Consider the following 20,011-nt stretch of genomic DNA (forward strand, 5'->3'; position numbering starts at 1 on the left):
TTGTGTCTTCAGCTAAGCAAAGCATACATATGGACCTAAGGCTTGACCTGGATCGATTTAAAGGCTTTTTCAACTTTTATAATAGTGCTTAAGATTTGCACGGGAGATCATAGATCTAATTATGCATCAGTGACAGTTTGGAAATGCAAGATATTAGCCCCTAACTGCTTTTAACATGGTTGATTAATCAACTGGTGCATCATGTCTACACTAAATTGTGTATTTTCCAAGACTTGCTACATAGGAGCAGTTGAGTGGACCAGGGGAGAGCATAAAAGTATCAGCAAAGGTTTGAGATTTGCTAAAAAAACAGAAATGACAGTTTTGTTCTTCATGACTTTAGGCCAGAGGAGGCAACTGCAAGTTTAACATTACTGTTACCTGCACTATGATAATTCTTTCTGTCATTTAGAAAGTCACTTTCCATTTGATGCATGATCCACATCTACCAATTGCCTGCTAAGACTTCTGTTTTAATATTCTTAGAAATATTACATTTTCCTTGCCTGTCACTCCTTTTGCTCACACACAAAATAATTCCAGACCATAGAATTAAACTTGTTAGAAGATCCAGTATATCAAAGTCCATCATAAAATTTCCCATAACAAATGTACAGTGGATGAATCAAAATTCTCTTCCAATTCAAGTGAGATGTGAATTAGAAATCATCAGATAGCTGGGACAGAATGTCGTCATTCAGGTCTGCAACCAAGAGGACAAAAGTTATAAGAAAATTTATAAAAATTGCTATACAATGGTAATTAAAAAACTTATTTAGCAAAGTTTATGTGATAAATTTAAAAGACACAAATATTCTGATACTAAAGATCATGTAGGACACGGTGACTGCTCAGTTAGGCATATTAACAATGCATACAAAACCTACTGCACTGAAAAGCAGAATGTCGGTTTATTCCACAAAATCTGTAATTGTATTACATTTCTTGGTAGCTTCATAGTTATACTTACCATCAAACCATACACTTTCTGATACATCTGCTGACTGTTGATTGAAAGAAAGCTGCCCCGTTGAAGATTCACCCTGTAAATCTGATGCACCAGAACTGACTTTTAAAGTGTTAGGACAAGCTATTTCCATTTCTCTAATTGGAGAAAAACCACTTGACTGGCAACTTTTCACCAAACATCCAGAGACCTCATTGTCTCTGTTATTCCAGACTTTTGGGACAAATGCTGAGGTGCTGGGTGATGGGTCAGCAATTCCAGCCTTGCAGTTTGCCAAGACTTTGGAATTTGGGGTCTTTATCTGAACTGCATTTATGCCGGTTGAAAGATGAGTGTCTGTCCTTTGCCTTTTCATTAGCATGCTGAAGTACATTGCCAGGTTTGCTTGTTGCACCAGTCTGCTGTCCTAGGGAATGCTGGCTTGGACTAGGTGTGGCTGGACAATCACTAGAAACAGTTCCACTTGAGGGAAATATTTTACCACAGTTTCTTGAATGTAAACCTACTCGAGGAAGAGGAATGTGCAGGCTGAGCTACTGTGTTTTGAGAGTTTCTGACAAATTGATACTGAGGTGTCAATGGTGTCCCCTGGGACATGTTATGCTGCACAGGGGGCAAGCGCTGTACCCTACATTCAGTCATTGTGTTGGGAGGTTGCTGATTTCCTCTGACACTCCCAGGGGTGAAAGGAGCTTGGGGAAGTGTACCCTCTCCCATTCTCTGACGCATGCTGACCAGAGTGTTCTCCATTCTTTTGTTGCCTTCCTCGATGAGCTCCACATCTGCTGTGTGGATGTATGTCTTCAGAGTTTGTTGAGCTGTCTGGCCAGATGCGGAAGACTGTAGAAGCGATCCAGGCAGAATGACTTGTCCTGTACAGCCTTGAGATGGATAGATAGCCACAATATTGGCACTAGTGATGTTGAGATAATGTGTCCTGCTTGATGGACTGATGACACTCACCTGCCCACAAAATAACATTTTCTACAATTATTGTTTTTTTTTATCATTATTAATTATATACAATTATGAATGGTACACTTAAAAAGACCAAAAAAGCAATGGATCTTGGAAGTAGGGAGGACCAATACTTTTTTTTATAACATTGCTAACTCACGAGGAGAGTTACCAATATTTTATTTTCTCCTTAAATTATAAGATAGTGGAAAAAAAAAAAGATAATCTTTCCATTTTGCATGGATGCTCCTCTAAATATTACTGGTCTATATACTTGAACATCAAACATTTTTAAAGATATTATTTTCTGAAAAGTTTTAGCATTACTGATCTGTTTACCTTTAACCAGAAGTAAATTTAAACCTTTCTTTTAACATGTTTTTATAAGCTATATGTAAACGTTAAAAGTATAAGCTTTGAACATAGCCAGCTTCTCGATTCAAATTAGCTGCAGCATTTCTTCTTCATCAATAGAGTAAACTGCAAGATGAATGAATTTTATTCATCCAAAAAAGATCTCGTCAGTATCTTCTACAACAATCCAATTTCCCAGCATCCCTCACCCTACCTGTCTCAGAACAATGGCTGCTCCAGCCTGTAGTTCAGCACCAAAGTCTCTCAAGACATCTCTATGCAACGTGCCTTGCATCTGACCTGTGGGAGAAAGAGTCATGCTACACAGTTATCATTTTTTGTTTGTGTTAGAGGCTTTGTTATAAAAACATTGTATAAATTTTGCCCAATTATATTTTTTTGGTACTAGTAGCAAGCAAATGCTTCAATTAGTGACCTTATATGTTGCCACTGATTCCCAAGATTTGATTCATTTACTAATCCCAACAATTCTGCAAGTTGTCAGTTTGTAAACCTTAATGTACATGCATAGGTTAAAGTACCCAAGGTCTGCTGAGTTTAAAAGTATACATTGGACAAATCTCTACACTCTCCAATTTCAATGGACTAGAAATATTACCTCACCTGTCTGATCACGTACCACAACACCAGCATCAATACCCGTGAAATCAATAGAATCTATGATTCCAAGCATCAGTGGAACTTTTCCTTTGGGCAACTGTCGACATTTTGCCTTATAAAACAATACAGATCAGACAAAGTAGACAAATTAGTTCCTTGGAAGTATTTCATAACTGGTCTAAATTGAACAGTGTTACACAAATTTATCTTCTTTACAATTTTTGGATTGTGTTCTTCCTATGCCTATACTTACCAGTGTAGTTTTGGCATTTGATACAGATCTTTAGCATTTTTGTGTCTAGCTTCTTTCAAAAGTATGTTTCACAGACTGGCCAAACTTACTCTGTGTAGCATGACCCGCACTGAGAACTTTTTTAACACTTCATCTGCATCAGGCTCCAGATCACTCTTCAAAGACTGCCAGGAAGTGCCTGCGAACACTCATCACTGCTAGCTTGGGAGTTGCTAATGTTAAGTTCCTGTGAAATGATAACATACTTTAATGTTTTGCTTACTGTGCATCCTACATTTCAAAATCATCTCTCCAACCAGTTCTCCTTTTAAAAAACCTAAACAAAACAGTATCAATTTATCAAGCAGTCCAGTTTATTTTACACCTAATTTTTGCCTTACAGAGTCAGGTGCAATTTTAGAAAAAATTGCCAAAGCAACATTATAAAATCTCTTGAAAAATGGCACACAAGTTGTCTTAAAATATTATATCTTTGTAAACTTAGTAAACTTCGATAAGCATCCACAATTTACCTCTCTTCTGCATGGTTTGTTTACAAAGACATTATTTACATCTGAGATATTTATCCCTCCAGTCTCAAGTTCAGTGGGTTTCTGAAAAAAAAAAATTCAAATGAAAGAAATGAAAATGGTTTCACATAGTGAAATAAAGCATTTCTTTCACTCTCAATAAAGCAGTAGATTGAAAGGATTGAAAAATTAAAGTTAGAACAACTGTCTACTGCTTAACCCTAATCCTGTGGCAACAGGAAAGCAACTTTTACAATGACTGCACTAGCGTTAAAAAACCAATATTCCAATATTCCAACAGGGCAGTCTACCTGCTTATACAGTATCAATTACATGTTAAAAAAATAGAACATAATTACCATACCAAAAAACTGTTAAGTGTAAGTTGTAAGCTTTATGGTGCATAAAACAGATTAAAAAAATAATGAAGGTTTCTTTTTTTATACAAAATGATGGAAAATTCTAACAATATTATAAAATTACATGGTAAGCAGGTAATTATAAGGAAAAGATTTTAAACTTTTGAAAATAAAACAGACCATTAATGGCAACAACCCAGCAGGTCCTGGAAATCGCCTCTGACTTCTTCTATGAGGCAATGCATCACTTTCACCATCACAAATGATGCTGCTATCAATGTTGGCAGTGAACTGTTTGGAAAATGTTTGGGGTTTTCCTGGTGGGGTTGGTAGTCCTGGTGAGCAATTGTGAAAGCCACACTCAATTTATAAATGCCTGCACACTTTCTGGAGTCATTTCCAATAATTTATTAAAAAGTTTTGCCAAAATTTTAATATTAGTTTTAAAGCACAACTATGGTGTAGCTCAAATCTCCATTTTTATTAATAACATAACAACAAAAATTCTGTTTTCAACTCTTTTATGGTTTTAGCTATGTTTGAGTTATTTAATTATTTTAATATATCTACTGGAAAAAATGATAACTAATACAAAACAAAAAAAAATGTAATATTATTAATACTAATCTATGAACTGCTAAAATATATATACTCACCAATTTTTCCCTCCAGTGTATTGAGGTTGGATAAAACTCTCATCTTTTTGCAACTGTGGACTTTTCACAACTTTTCTGATCTCATCATTGTGTGCTTTATCTTGTGAACTGCCATTATTGTCAAGCCTTTTGCCATGTAATGGCAACTGTCTACTCAATGTGGTTGTTCTTTCTGCTTTGTTGGTTTCTATGCATAGTATATTATCCTGAAAAAAATCCACTAATTTTAGTTAGTCTTTGAGACATTTTCCAACTACTTATGATGAAAACTTGTTTTAATTGTGAATAAGTTAGTATTATAATACAGTTTAACTTTGGTATTGGAATGCAGTGCAGAACAGTGTTCTAAGCATTATATTACCCAGGTTCGACTAGGTAAATTAACCTGCGTCTGCGCCTTCGTCAAACAAGAAAATGCGGCCTGATCTATGGAGTGATCGTGCACTTGCAATAGGACGAATAATGGAAGATTTAAATATTTTTCTTCTCACTGAATTAGTGTACAACGCTTCCATTAGTACTGTAGCCCACAGAGTAGGTTATTATTTTGCATTATGCAACAACCGACTACACACCCTGTCAGACTACGCTTGCGTCGCTGAGTCAGTATTACATTGACTGAAGGAAGGTGACATGAATGGTTTGGAAACTTTGACATATTCTTTACCTCCAGAAACAAGTCGTCATCATCAGGTATTTCGAACATGGTCAATACGTCCTCCTGTACTGACCATCCGCGAAAGGTTCAGTTCATAGAAGCCGCCATGTACTCGGCGAGCCCGCACTTCCGGCATCAAGTCTCGGCGACCAAGCAAGAGTTACCTCCAGTCATTGGTTTCGGTGTTGGCTTTCGTGCCAACGCAACAATTTTCACCTTCACGAAGAATGAATCCTGCCATCGCTGTCGCGCTGGTGTTTTTAGGGTGCTGCAGCAATGTCATCTTTTTGGAGGAACTTGTCAGGTTACTATATTTTATCAGTATCCTAAAGCGATGTAAAAAACGCGTTTAAACGGTCTTTATCGGACATAGTGCTTCTGTTAAACGTAATGTTATTTTTCATTAAGAGTTGCTTCAAGAACTCTCGAAGTAACATTCCGAAACTTATAGATCTGTTTTACAGTTTTGATGGTTAATAAAATATAATGTGAAACTCAGAACTAGACAATATTTCGAATGACTGTAAGAGGGGACGTTAAATAGGCTTGGAGGCCCATGGAAATGATATAGCCATTCCCTACTATATGTTACTGATATATTCATACAGAAGTGTCTTACCTGGAACCTGAGACTGAGAATTGCGTTGAAAAACTTAATCAAATCATTCAGTAATTCACACCCTATTCGAATATTCACCAGCTGACAGTTAAAAATATTTAGGAATAATTTTTGAGATAATGTTATTAAGAAATGCAGCCGCTTGCTGTAGAAGACTGAAGTCTTTAAATGTGAGCTCAGAACTACTGCAAATTTCCTACGCTTCAGTCATATGCAGCACAGTAACTTTTGGTCTAATGTGTTAATAACAAAGAAGATGAGGTACAAATTGAACGAGAACATTAAAAAGGCATGAGGGCCCGGGTATATGGTCGGGGACAAAACAATTTATGTCAAACTTGAGATGTAGACAAAAGAAGCAGTCATTATCACAGCTGCAATTCAGGTACACAACCAACTCATGCATAGGTAAAGGTAATTAAGTTCGTCCCTGACCTTTTAATGTCGTTGGGGAGTGAGGGGTTAGAGACTTCACTTTTCTGGGAGCTAAATTTACATGAGGGCAGTGCCCATCTCCTCTCCCTATCTGCCTTACCCTCACAAATCCTTTAAGGAGTCAAGTACACATTCCCATCAGCAGGGTTGAGGGAAGTTTGCTGTGACATGGATATTAAATTGGCATGCATCTCCGGATGACAGCGCTCAAACCACTCGGCTACCCACATCTCCCATGCATAGGACATACTTATAAAGGCTGCTAATCATACTGCTTGCTTCCAATGTGGAGCATTTGTTTTTATGTAATACTTTTACTCAATGTCACTTGCTTGTTCTCTTTATTTTCTTATTTTTAGTGGCAATATGATGTGTACAGATTTGACACCCTTAACTGACAGGGACTAAGGCTGAGTGCTAGTGCACATGTTTTGAATAAATAGATTTGGAATGTTGATGTTTTATGTAAAGTGATGATCAAACATTAATGATGGCAGACAGAAATTTCGTGGAAAGGATAAATAAACTTTATTTTAAAGATTAATTCATCACATGTAATCACTAAAAAAAAAAGCACTAATTTACTTAAGATCCATCCATAAATGATGATAATGATGGTCTTGCCACAGCCCCTCAGAGCATCACATTACCTATGATCTAAATGAATAAAGTTGTTAAAATTTGCAATTTTATATGATTTTGTACTATAGTGAAAACAATTCTTGCTCATAAAGCCCCTTCTATCTTACACACCAAAAAATTTTAAGCTTAAATGTAAAACAACAAAATTTCCAGACACAACAGCTATCATTTTTTCAAAAGGGTTTGAATTTGAACAATGTAAAGCTAAGATCAAATGCTGTCTCAAGGACCTATCAACTGGTTATGGCAAAACTGGTTCAATGCTCATATCAAAGTTTTATTATCAACATCCTTTTTGGTGAGGAGGAATTTATTTATGGTTGTTTTAAAAGACTTTTATTGAAATTACCACGTATCAGGATTTTTATTGTGATAGCATGACTGAAAATTGTAAATCTTAAAGCATTATGCATGGGTCATCAGAAAAAATTACGTTGCACAAACTAGTTCATGCTTTGAATTTTACATTTCTTTATGTATCAGGGAATTTCCCAAGAGTGGAAATTTGATAACATTTGCAGCCTTTATATTCAATGCTTTGGAGGGACTATTCTTCACTTCAAAATTTTTCACCCAACCACCTGTCATACCTATACGGTAAGTGCATTCATAGGCAAAAGGTAAAAGCCACATTTGATGACCTGTTAGTAACTTTTGTGTGGTTATATGTTAAAGGCTGGTTATGTTAAAACAATTCTTATTTCCAAGTGAAAACTATACTGTTTCAGTGACAAACAGAATATCTAATAGTTTGGTAAGATCTTCTTTTTTAATGCTTAAATAAATATATGAATGCATGAGAGAGTGTATGTAGAGTTAATGTTCCTAATGATGACGGCAATATTGATGACACAGAAACACAGCTGATTTTATGTTACAAATATTTGAATCAGATTATGGGTTTTTGTTTTGTGGAATGTTATAGATTCTACTTCATGATGGTGGCATTGTTCTTTCTGGTGCAGACACTAAATAATTATGTCTTAGGCCTGAATGTCTCAATGCCTCTTCAGATGATTTTTCGTTCTGTAAGTATATAGAACCCCTTCATTGTTCTGTGTTTGCTATTATGAAAAACTACTGGCTGTGAATTAAGATGATTATGAAAATAACAGCCTTTCTTCCATAGTGCTGTAGTTTGCTATTTGCTTAATGTGTCTATCATGCATTTTGCAGGTGAGAATATTGAAATTTGAAGGCTTATACCATGTAGCTGTAAAAGGATTATCACACAATGAATTTTATCATGAGCTTAACCTGATCATGTTCAAAAGTTCACTCAGGTGGTTGGTTTACCAACATTAAATGAAGGAAAATGATTATTTTATATTTTATTCTGTCACAGGGTTCTCTTGTAGCAAATCTTGTACTGGGGCACATTATTCTGAAGCGAAGGTAAGGTCCAAGAAGAAAAAATTGTTGCAGATGTTAATTGGCTAAATTGCACTTGCTGGTAAAAATTGAATATATTGACAGACTCAAAACTGTGTTTCTAACTCTCACACAAACTCCTTTTTTGTCATTAGATATGCAAAGGAAAAATATTTGTCAGTGCTGGCGATTACGATTGGCATCATCTTCTGCACTATTGCATCAGCTGGAGAAGTGGTGTGTATCAGTCACATTAATTTTGGTGGGGGTCTTTTGTCTTATCAAAATCTCATTTTTTTCTTTTAATTTTGAAAGCTGAAAGTGCAATCTGAATCAGAAGAAGAACTGAGCGTTATAGAAATAGTTTTCATGTTAATGTCATATCCATAAAAAATAGCCCATGCTGTATAAACTGAGGTTGAAAAAAAATTTAAGTGTTTTATAGCAGCCATTGTCCACTTGTGCTAGTGGTAGACTTTTTAATCTGCATTCATTACTGTAAATAATATTTCCACAGATGTATAGTGTGAGTCTATATTGATAAGCTGCTGAGCCATATAAAGCGAGCATATTGTTCATTTCACAGGAATCACAGCCAGGTCATACAGGCGAAGAATTCTACGACTATAGTGTCTGGTTGCTTGGTGAGTGTCTATGTCTTTGGAAAAATACTTCAAAACATTTCCTCTAATTTGTTATTTGTACTTGATTAGTAATTGTTAACATGGTGTGTGTGTGTGTTGGGGGGTGAGAGAGAAGGAGAGAGCATGCATAAATGCAAAATAATTTATATTTTAAATGTCTTTTGCAGTTGGAGCACTGTTATTCATCACTTAACTCTCTAGGCCTCTCTCACACAGAAAGCTGTTAGCAGTGTTAGCTGATATAAACAAGATTTCCCTTTTTGAACCCTTTATATGGAGCAAATGTTTAAATATTTTTCTTTCAGGTATAAGCTTGTTGGTGATCTCGCTGTTTTTGTCAGCTCGCATGGGGATTTTTCAGGAGCAGACATACACCAAGTATGGGAAACACCCCTCAGAAGCTCTTTTTTACAATGTAAGAACGCCTGGTTTATGACCATTTTGCTGCTGCTGATGATGATGATGATGATGATGATGATGATGATGATGATGATCTCTGACATTTGAAAAATTTTAAACTATGAGTCTGGTTTAGTCCTAGGAATCCTCTTTTATTCTGATTTATGTTGTCTCCCAAAGATGCTGATGATATATATACTCACTCTTGCTATTGTTGGGTTTGTTTCAGCATTTTCTGCCACTGCCAGGTTTTTTGCTGCTCGCCAAAGATATTTCCACACAAGCAGCCCTATACCATAGCTCTGGTAAGTGTAAAGTATCATTCACATATAACCTGTCCCTTGAACTCTATATCTCTAGACTTATCATCATCAAATCCTTCAAAATAAATGACTGTAGATCTGTTTGTCCAAATTCACTGACATCTCTCATCTAAATAAAAGCTGAAAGAGATGCAGTAATTTATGACTATCAAAATTAAATCATGTGTTTTTGCTTTTTGAACTCTAAGTATCCATTTTTTCAAAAAGTGGATATAAAAGCTTGAGGTAAATAAAAATTATTCATAAATAATATATATTTTTAGTTATTGTGCAGCTAAACAGTGGAACTCTCTTCCCTTTCATATCCGCCATCTACCCACTATTAAATCTTTTAAATGTGCACTAAAAACACATCTGTTCTATGAGCATTACTCCTTACACCAATCAACATAGTTGTCAATAGTTGTGATTTTAGTCAATTGACTAGTTCATCTGCTCATTTTCCTCTGCAGATTTGTGACACTCACCATCCTTATTGTTTGTTCCCTGACTCCTCTTTAGTGTCTTCTTTGTCTTTTATTCCTTGTCCACATAGTTGTTTCCACTTCCATCCGTTGTATTCTGTCCATTTCCTCTAGCTGTTCTTAAGTGCTGAGAGCATATATAAATCACATGCTTATCATTATTATTAGGATAAATAAAAAAAATTTGGAGTCATTATACTTCTGAGAATGTTTATTGCAAATTTCTATTCTCATGTATATGTGCAACTTTAGTAAAAGATTACAGATTTACGTCTGCTATTGCGTGCATACAATGCAAAGAATTACTGTTTAAAAATTCTGTATAATTAATTTTAAGTCCAGTGGCATTGCCAGTACTGGATTTGATTGTCCCAAGGGCATGGTTATTACTGGTGTTTAACACCATAACACAGTATCCTTTTGGGAAATGTATAAGGTAATGTTATCATTAATAATCACATGTGTGTGTAGAATCAGAATCATTTTTAGGATGATTAAGTTTCCAGTTGCGGTGAGCTAGTTTGTAGTGGCTGAAGTTGTTTTTTCAAACGACTGATATGAAACAATGGGTAAGGTGAAATATTCAAGTAGCACATACTTCAGACTATTTTTGTTTCTTGTGGCCATAATAGAGAATATCAAGAATGTTGATGTTGCTAGAATATGTAGAAAAGAAATTTTTCTATTATGTATTGCTTCCTTGAGATATGTGTGGGTGTGAGGCAGCTGAAAAATAAATCAGTCTTAGGGTCAGTCCTTTGTTCCAGTTGACTGCTAACAATTTTTTAGTCATGTGCTGGTCTCTACCATTTTATGAGTAATATCTTTTACCTTGTTGTAGAAGTCTTGTCATGCATAAAAGTAGTATTTTTGGTTGGGAAAGGTTTATTACTGCTAGTTTATTTGCTGTGCCTTAACAGAACAACAGATATATCTGCATCCGTGCTGTATTTGTACTGACAACAGAGTGCACATCACTGACTGTCACTTGGTGGTAACTCTGCGAAAATTTGTCAGCCTCATCTTCTCCATTATCTACTTCAACAATCCTTTTACACCTTTTCACTGGATCGGAGCCTTTCTAGTTTTTGGTGGCACACTTGTATTCACAGAGGTCCTACCGCAGTTAAGAAGCATTATACAACGAAAATTGAAAAAGGAAGATTGATCCTGTATTATTACATTTGAGTTAGTTTTGCAGTAGAAGCTTTTTAATTGCTCTCTTTTATGTCTTGTGACAATTTATCATGGTGATGGATGATATTACATTGTTAACGACCTTATTACAGGAGGTAATACTTTTGTAATAAGATCTCATAATGCAATGTTAGTGCTGCACTGTACTACTAATAATACAATGTTAGTGCTATACCGTACAGGTAATAATACGATGTTAGGGCTACGCTGTACAGTTAATAAAAAAATTAATGACAGGAGCAGGCTCATTGAAATGCTCAATTCTTGCCATGTACTTAAAACTAAGTTCACCAGACAATGATGGGATGGGTGGACAGAGCAGAGATGATATCAGAAGATAAAATTCCAGATAGGCAGAGAAATTGAGGTTGAAGTACCTCTGTAAATAATTTACACTAAAGTGTATTTTATTTGTTTTGTTATTTGTTGAAATGATAGTCCCAGAATGTTAAAGTGTTTTATGGCAACTATTTTGATTATAGTTATATTGTGTTAAAACAGTATTATTGGATGGGTAACTCAGGTGGTGGGGTATGAGACAGGTATACTAGGGCAAGGCTGCATGACATAAGTAGCACAAAGTAGCAATCTTGTAATCAAGATGAGCTCAAACTGGCAGCCTTGTGGCTTACAGAGGAAGAATGGTTGACTTCGCTTGCAGAATCAGCATGAGCAGCATTATACTGACCTCTTCAAAGCTTGTTCAGAAGGTGGTTAGAAAGTCCTGTGAATAAAGAGTTGCAGTGATTCAGCCAAGACAATTTTTGGTGGCAGAAACAAGTCAGATGTGGCTGATCCTGTGAAGGCCATGGACAATGGACTCGCTGACCGTATCACTGTGAGAGTCATGAAACAGTGGTGTGTCCCTGATAGCATTGAGATTCCAAAAGTGATTCACGTAAAGAGTGATGTTAATGACCAGATAAATAATAGTAGAGGATGGCACATTTCAGTTTACTGCCAGAGGCTCAGGAATGACCTCAAATTTGTCATCCTTCATTTTCATTTTCTTGGTAACCATCCAATCTTTCACAGACTCATGTGGTGGTGCAGACCTGCTGGAGCCAAGTTGGGCCAGTTGCTAGCAGCTGTGTATCATCAGCATACATGCAATGATACCTCAGTTCTCAGGCCTTTTTATTCCTTTGAAAAAAGTTGGTATTAAAGATGTCGAAAGATCAAAGAAACAACTGGTTAAAATACATGCATCTTGAAACAAGCTGATGAAATGGCACAACTTTTATTTTAGCAGTAAAAACAGTAAGTGCATTTATTTTCATAAAAATTCTGTCATTCATTTCAGGAGAACTTTCAAATTATCATGATGAAAGCTCATTACTTGAACATGGTGACCACTTTGCATAGAAAATGAATAAAGTACTATTTTCATGATGTGGCAAGTTGGTCTTGAGAACAGCTTAGTATTAAGAGTTTGATAGCAGTTTTATGATATGACAGTGACCGTGTAGTTTAATAAAAAACCATAGTAAAGAAACAAAAAATGTGCTAGATCAGTTTTTAAAACAGAAAGAAAACAGTTTGTTGGATTTTTTTATCATTATGCACTAGACAATACAAATTTTAAATATTGGCTTCTGCTAAAAGAATGTTAAAACAGAGAAACTGTTTAATAAAGATTGCTTAAAAAATAGTGAACAGAGCATATGCTTATTGCTTTTTTTTTTGATTGTGCTGTTGTATCTGAAACCTTTATAAACATGCATAAGACATATGACTTGTTTTCACTATTCTTAATGAACAACATCAAGCAGGCTGCTCATTAAATCCAAATGCTGTGGCTACTCTTCTCACTCATGTGAAAGCAGAAAAAGTATACTGCTGTAGATGATTCCTATGGCATTCACTTGTGTAGTTTGCTGTGTTTACAAGCTTTGCTAATAGTAGTCCAAACATTCATGATGACAAGGTAAAGTCATTCAGTTACTTTTGTATCCCCTGATGTTTTATTATTGCTCTGTAAAGAGGCTTAATTCTTACCTCCACAAATATTGTTGAGCATGCAACATGTTTAGCAAACATTTACATGATGGTCATATAAAAACTTTGCCAAACATTTGTGAAATATTAATGTCTAGTTAAGAAGGCCATTTATATAATGTAAATTTTGGCACAGGCTACAATTCAAATTTAGGGCAAGATTTCATCTCATTCCTATGAACAGCATGGTTAAAGTATTAAGACAAGCCTAAAAAAAGCAAGGAACAATGCATTAAATTCATTAGGGATGTATTGGATGATGATGGCCGAATCTGGCATATAGTTATTGAGCAAAACCCTTGAAACATGCAAAACAAAATCAATGCCGTTTCTATGAGCAAGATAAAACCAATAATATTATGGTGCATATATACCTTTCCACCTGTACCATTTTGCTGAAAATAAAAGATCCAAGAATCACGGATGCATCACTCATCTTTTCTCAACAAACTTTCATGCGCCCTTTTCTTACATCATGTCTACATACATAAAAAAAATCTTTAAGTAAAGTCTATTCTGATCAACATGTTATCTGAACTATTTTTGCATTTACCTTCACTTTTATTCATATGTGAAGCAGCATTAAGAAAAACTAGCTTAAAAATATTAATTTACCTTAAGTTTACAAAACAACCAAATTTCTGCACCTCTATTAATCTTATACTGTATTCCTTTCACACAATTTTATTATGACTCATTCACTACAAGGCTAAAAGGTTAGTTACTCCCTGTTTATCTAACCTACATTTATAGCAGCTAATTAAACATTAATAATCATGAAAATATGAATTCAACTGAAAAGCATTCTTAGAAGGACCAGTAATATTTCCCTGAGATCAGCACACCGCCCGTGAAAACCTTTAAAACACTTGATTCATTCACAACAAGTATTATCGTTCATGACAATTGTGCGCATTTCAGGAGAACAATGATGGGTATCCACTAAGTCTAATCAAAGTCAATAGTCAGTTTCAGAAAGTAGATAATTATTAGGCAGTTCATGTGTCAATGTTTGCTGACACCAGCCATGCTGCTGATCTATATGTAAAAACAAATATTTTGTGACATTGTTAACTGAAAAAAAATGACGTGTACATAATACAATTAAGGAAACCGATGGAAGACATATGGTATGACCAGAACGAGTAAGGCAATCAAGCAATCAGTCTTTTAGATTTTCTTCAGTTTCATACTTTAAAAAAAAAAAAAATTCACCCTCTTTATGTTGCTGGGATACCTTAATTTCAATAGGTTTCTAAAGAGCCAGCATTTGCAATATTGGTAGCTTGTACACCTAGGACGTCAGCAGTATGAAGAATATATTGCTAAATTTTGCTTAACAGACATTAAAATGGGATTGTGAACATCAATGTTTCTGCGAGTAGTGCTAAGTATTTTTTTTTTAAAACACAAAGGACAACAAACTTCTACTTGGATTGTGTTGTAAATCTTTCTGCCCTTAAAACATCTTTCTAGGATTATTTATGACAGCTTGCTTCCAAGACTTTATGGGAAGGGAAAAGAAGGAAGCTTTAAAGTCTGCACTGAAAATTAAATGAAGCTGAGAAATACTTTGCATATAATGCGTCCTCAGAAATTTCTTTACAGAATTTTACAGTTCACTCTCATCCTCAAGCAAACTATAGCTTCTGATATTTACATTATCGTTTTAGATAAAATTGCAGAAAAAATATCTTTCTGATGATAAAGTTAAAAGAAAACAAACCATCCCTTTCACTGTAATAAAAATGAAATAAAGTGAAAATGAAAGCTTGAGAATGTTGCTGAGATGCAAATTAAAAATAAACCATCTGAGAAATTAAAGACAGCTTCAATTTCTTACAGGGTAACAGACTATCAGACCCATTAACTACAGCAACACTGTCAAAATGGTTTTGTTAACAAAGTAACTAACATTGATAAACTTGTACTTATCCTGTTGTACTGTTTGTCAATAAAAATTCCACACTATCAAGGCTAACTGACAAAGAGACTGAAGAAAGTGCCATCACTTGACAATCATTAAACAATAAACATTGTTTGGGATTCGGAAGCCACTGAAAAATGATATGCCATCAATCACAAAAGCAGGCACGAGATTGGTATACTCTGTCTGAGTCAGGCTCTTGTACTTCAAGCCGCCCCCACCGGTGAGGTGGCCACACAATGTAACGAGCCTTTCCAGTTATCATTCCCATAGAGATCTGCAAACATATGCACCAAGCAGTTTATTATGTACCGACAAATATCTCGATTTAGTGTCTGCATTAAACTAAGTTTTTGTTATTCTGATTACTTAAATGAAAATGCTCTGTCACCACCAATATTTCTCAAGCTTCAGATGTAACTCTAGGTCAACTCTGATACTTTTAAAACTTGAATTAAACATACAGAAAGACCAAAGGTGACATATTTTAAAAGAATATAGTTAAGATAATTGCTTTAAAATGACAGTTACGTCAATTAACAGATAAAATCAATAGACAAGATGCTGTGATACACTTTTGAACCATCAAAAGTTGCTTACTGGTCCAAAAAAATTGCTGTCCACACTGCGTCCATGGTGATCCCCTTCCACCCAGCAGTGTCCTGAGGGCACAAGTACTAGCTTGTGCTTGTAGGATAATGTTCTGTAGATCATAAGGAAAAAAAATTGTTGTGCTCTAATTGTATCTCACACATTGTCATTTTTATTATTGTGCCCTCATTATTAAGAAATTGTTTTGATCCTTACATGAGGAGGCTGGGATTGTTGTACTTTGTATGACATGTTCAAGGGCAAATGTGTGATTGGTGTATACTCGTAGGCGAGTATTCTGTAAGAAAAGGGAGGAATGTAATGATGCGCATGCGTTAGTGTCAGCTCCCCAGCCCCACCCCCTTATTTTCTCATTTTCGCCGGACTTATTTATTACCACGAAATGTAGCCTATCAGCCACGAACGTGAGTATTTCCTTTCTCGTTACAATCAAGACAATCGGTGAGGTTCTCAAAACTTTCAATAACGACGCGTGCCTGCTTTATGAAGAGGTGCGCCAGTGCTTCTACCTGTCGCCCCAGTATCAAAAGGAATTGGCTGAAGCAGGGAAACGAGTAGACCTCCCGAATGTCACAGCTGGTGCCGCCATGGCCAGCACATGCATGTGTTATAGCCAATCATGGCGAAATAAATGCTCGTGTGTGTGTGTGTGCGTCCACATGCACATTTTCGTATGGCCTTTCACCGTAACCAAAGGCAGGCCACCAATGTTGAATACACGTTATCGACACCGGCAGCCGGTCCTTTATGGGTGTCAAACACGATTCTGCTTTCCAGAATTAGCTGTTTTCATTACCTTTAAAATTTGCAACTCTTGGCTTCTTCTTTATTTTTTTTTTTGGGTCTGGGCTAAAAACGACGTAACACAGAAAAAATTGTAAAGTGTATCACGATGGATACTGAAACATCCTGTCATCATTGTCAACTGTATAAAAAGAGGTCGCGAATTTTGACAGTAACGAATACGAAAAACTCAAGCTGAAAGAAACTTATCTGAAGCAAGTCTTTCTTTTCGCCTTTATAATGCCACTCAAATATGACAGAGATAATATTACTATAAATATCCAGAGCATCGTGCTTCTGTCAAAGGAAGTGGTATCAAAATATTATACATTACAACTACTATAAGTTGTTTTATCCTTCCACAATTTTAGGGCGTGTGTAACGCTGTGATAGATACATAAATATTTCAGCAAAATAAATTGTTTATTTGATTAGACTTAATTCTGGCTTACTTGATTGTATCTCCTTCCAAAGCAACAATGCGCTTGATGTACCTTTGACTCGGGTTGGATGGTGAGCTGAAACAAAAAAAAAAAGTATACTATAGTATCGTGCATCATGTTTGTGGATGTGGGGAGGGGGAGAAATGCCGGGAGGTAATGAATGCCAGGTACGCCTGACACTCCTTTGGTTCACTTAGTGCGAGCAATGACTCACTGCCTCTAGTCGGGGAACTGTGCAAATCACGTTCGATGAGTGCTGCCATTTACTGTCGCCGCAATCGATCGCTTCTTTTATAGCAAGATGAGGAGACAGCATCCAACAAGCCGTGTCTCAAATAAACAGCCAACAAGTACTTACGGCAGGAATTATCTAAATAATAAAAGCAAAACAACAGCTGCGCCGTAAAAAATAATTTTGGGTGTAAATTATCGCTTAACTTGAATACTGCAACAACAGCAAAGAAACAAAAAAGCAGGATGCTTCACCAGTTAACGAAAACACAAACAAACCTCGAACACCCGCAAATATCTAGAAAAAAAGGTAAACGCATATTCCTGTAGCTGTAACACCAGTTAACAATATTATACCTGGTGGTCATGTCGGATCTGTAGTTTCCTTAAATAGCAATCAGCGCTCTCCACTTCCCGCGGATGCAAGCTGATTCATTCATATATCGACAGTATCCACACACAAAAAAAAAAAACAAACTATCACGTGGCATCAGGGTCTTAATTAAATTTCTTTTAGCCTTTTCTCACAGAAAGTCTCTTAAATCCACTCTACCGTCTCATTGTCAAGGCAGAAGGCGGGATACTAATAAAACTGGCTTTGAAATGGCGGGCATAAACAATCCTAGGGTCAGTCTAATCTGATCTCACTGCCATTTTTTTGTTGGTCTGCATCCTGGTCTCCATGTGCCCAGCCTCTGCACGATGCCTGACAACTGCCGCGCACGCTGTAGAACTGCAGTCCAGCGAGTCGAGTAAGATAAGGCAATGAAAATCTGGCTGCGCCCTTCCCGGAAAAAACAACAACACAAAAAAACAACAACAAACAAACAAAAAACCAAAACAAAACAAACAAAACCTAGCCCAGTGAAGCACGCAAGTAAGGATGACTGGCGCAAGTCTGTAGCTGTGGGGGTGCAGACCCGAGGAGACTCCAGAATCCACACGAGACTATGCACGTCTGTTTATTTACGTACGCATAACCCGTTGAAGTGCACGGTCCCCCATCCCCTCTTTACAACGGTAAGGGGAGAAAAAATACAAACCTATATATGTGTGTATTAACAACAGCTCTGCTATTTCTAAAACAAAAATAACCTTTATAATGAGTAGCATGCAGTCAGCATGGATCGTCTCTTATATCACCCTTCTCCACCTCCACTCGCTGTGTACACCCGCGGGTACATGATGGTAGGGTTTTAAAATGGACTGGTCAGTTGAACAAATGACGAAGGAATGGTTGATCCTGATCTTTACTTAACCCACAAACGTGTCAATGGTTTTGTCAAATCAGTGCCGATTCAAGTAAAAATAGAATTCGCCTTTTCTTAAGGCTCCTGTTGACTACAAAGGAGCTGTCCACGTTCCAGCTTACCATGCAGTGGAAGAAAGAGACACAAGGATGAGACAAGTACTATATACAGTCCGCGTACATATATGAATAGAAATAACATAATTATACATTAGTTGCCAAATAGGGAAAAATACTACTAGCACCACCCCTGAAAAAAATTCACGTGTATGCATCGACACATGCACGGACACCGAGAGGAAGACGTGCAGACTGACATCCTCTATGGAGCCTAACCGAACTAGAAATCCAGTTGACAGCAGCTGCGGTGACCAAAGCACCCCGTCATTGCAGCAACCTTCAGAAAAGTTTCAGCTCTCTCTCTGACAACATGAGACACCAGAATCGGGTCAGACAAAAATGTGATAGTTCATCCCCCCCTCAACCCAATTTCCCCCGTTTTCTCCCTCAACCCCGCCGTCTTCCAGACATTACCAAGCACCTTCCACTCCCCTCACCCCCGTGTCTAAAGCACGCGAGGAGTACGAGACCTTGTTTATGCAGTCTGATCGCGTGGCCTCGGGTTCTCCTTATTGGATGAAGTCCCCCGACATTTTGAATGGGCTGCAGGCCCTATAAGAGCCTTCTGGCTGATGGCGGCGAAAAAACTGAGGCTGGCTCAAGTGCGGCAGATGAAATAACTAAACATAGAGTCTGTCAGTCTTGGAGGAAATCTTCCGGAGGAATGCGAGACCAGATATTGATCTGGAGGAAACATAAGGGGAGCTTCTAGACAAGGCGCTGGCAATGTTTGTCCTTAAAGGGCAGAGGGAAGAAGATTGCTACATTACAACTCTATCGAAAACCAGAGACTGAGACAGTGCAACTCTTTACTTTTCTTGCTGCCTTCATCTTTTTTTTTTTTTTTACACACAGCTGTAAAAAATGCATACATACGTATATACATTGCTCAAGGAGTGATTACTGCATAGAGAAACGTATTATCATAAAATTTTTCTTTTCCTTTTTTTCTATACATATTTCTTACATTGAAATATGGCATTCTCACATATTTCTCTTTTAACCCTTTTGTTGTGACAAGACTTACCGCAGTTTGTGTGTTCAGAGAGCTGTTAATGTTTACATTACAAACCTCACCACCTTTAAGCAAAATTAATAACAAGAATAAAATTAACCTATTTTCTTCTAAGCGCATTGGTTTTATTTGAGAAGTGAAAGGCAGATTTATTATGGTATTCAGCAATTGCCAAGAGTCTTATCTTCATTTTAAATGTCGTTTT

General features: G+C 36.6%; 3 protein-coding genes across 5 annotated transcripts in view; 1 reads left to right on the forward strand and 2 right to left on the reverse strand.

Annotated features, from left to right (window-relative positions):
• Positions 1–457: 457 nt before the first annotated feature.
• Positions 458–5,479, reverse strand: LOC112571478. Its single transcript, XM_025250465.1, has 9 exons — positions 5,344–5,479; positions 4,677–4,882; positions 4,201–4,355; positions 3,665–3,745; positions 3,242–3,378; positions 2,903–3,011; positions 2,493–2,578; positions 971–1,930; positions 458–703 (listed from the first exon to the last, which is right to left on the reverse strand). Exons 5-8 carry the CDS (start codon positions 3,251–3,253, stop codon positions 1,445–1,447), a joined length of 693 nt encoding a protein of 230 aa, XP_025106250.1. The 5' UTR covers positions 3,254–3,378; positions 3,665–3,745; positions 4,201–4,355; positions 4,677–4,882; positions 5,344–5,479; the 3' UTR covers positions 458–703; positions 971–1,444.
• LOC112571481 (UDP-xylose and UDP-N-acetylglucosamine transporter-like) lies at positions 5,458–13,089 on the forward strand. Its single transcript, XM_025250470.1, is given in 11 exon segments — positions 5,458–5,638; positions 7,514–7,627; positions 7,956–8,058; positions 8,376–8,425; positions 8,557–8,638; positions 8,988–9,045; positions 9,351–9,460; positions 9,674–9,749; positions 10,574–10,643; positions 11,160–11,218; positions 11,221–13,089. Coding segments are annotated over 11 exon segments (978 nt in total). The 5' UTR covers positions 5,458–5,561; the 3' UTR covers positions 11,400–13,089.
• Positions 13,090–13,361: 272 nt separating this feature from the next.
• The window catches only part of LOC112571479 (mitochondrial inner membrane protease subunit 2-like), a 38,542-nt gene continuing 31,892 nt past the window's right edge, over positions 13,362–20,011 (reverse strand). For all 3 annotated transcript variants that reach the window (XM_025250469.1, XM_025250468.1, XM_025250466.1), the window contains exons 4-6: positions 17,201–17,266; positions 15,954–16,056; positions 13,362–15,630 (exon numbers count right to left, since the gene is read on the reverse strand). In XM_025250469.1, the coding sequence (XP_025106254.1) occupies positions 15,502–15,630; positions 15,954–16,056; positions 17,201–17,266 (298 nt within the window). In that variant the 3' untranslated portion in view covers positions 13,362–15,501. The remainder of the gene's footprint in view (positions 15,631–15,953; positions 16,057–17,200; positions 17,267–20,011) is intronic.

This window comes from Pomacea canaliculata, linkage group LG9 (genome assembly GCF_003073045.1).
Source record: "Pomacea canaliculata isolate SZHN2017 linkage group LG9, ASM307304v1, whole genome shotgun sequence".
Taxonomy (NCBI): Eukaryota; Metazoa; Mollusca; class Gastropoda; order Architaenioglossa; family Ampullariidae; genus Pomacea; species Pomacea canaliculata.

Excerpts from the sequence above, each read along its gene's own strand:
- LOC112571478 (XM_025250465.1), bottom strand. Across the intron at positions 2,579-2,902 it reads TGTGGTACGTGATCAGACAG|GTCAGATGCAAGGCACGTTG; the intron begins GTGAGGTAATAT and ends TTTCTCCCACAG. Across the intron at positions 1,931-2,492 it reads CAGCCATTGTTCTGAGACAG|GTGAGTGTCATCAGTCCATC; the intron begins GTAGGGTGAGGG and ends TTTTGTGGGCAG.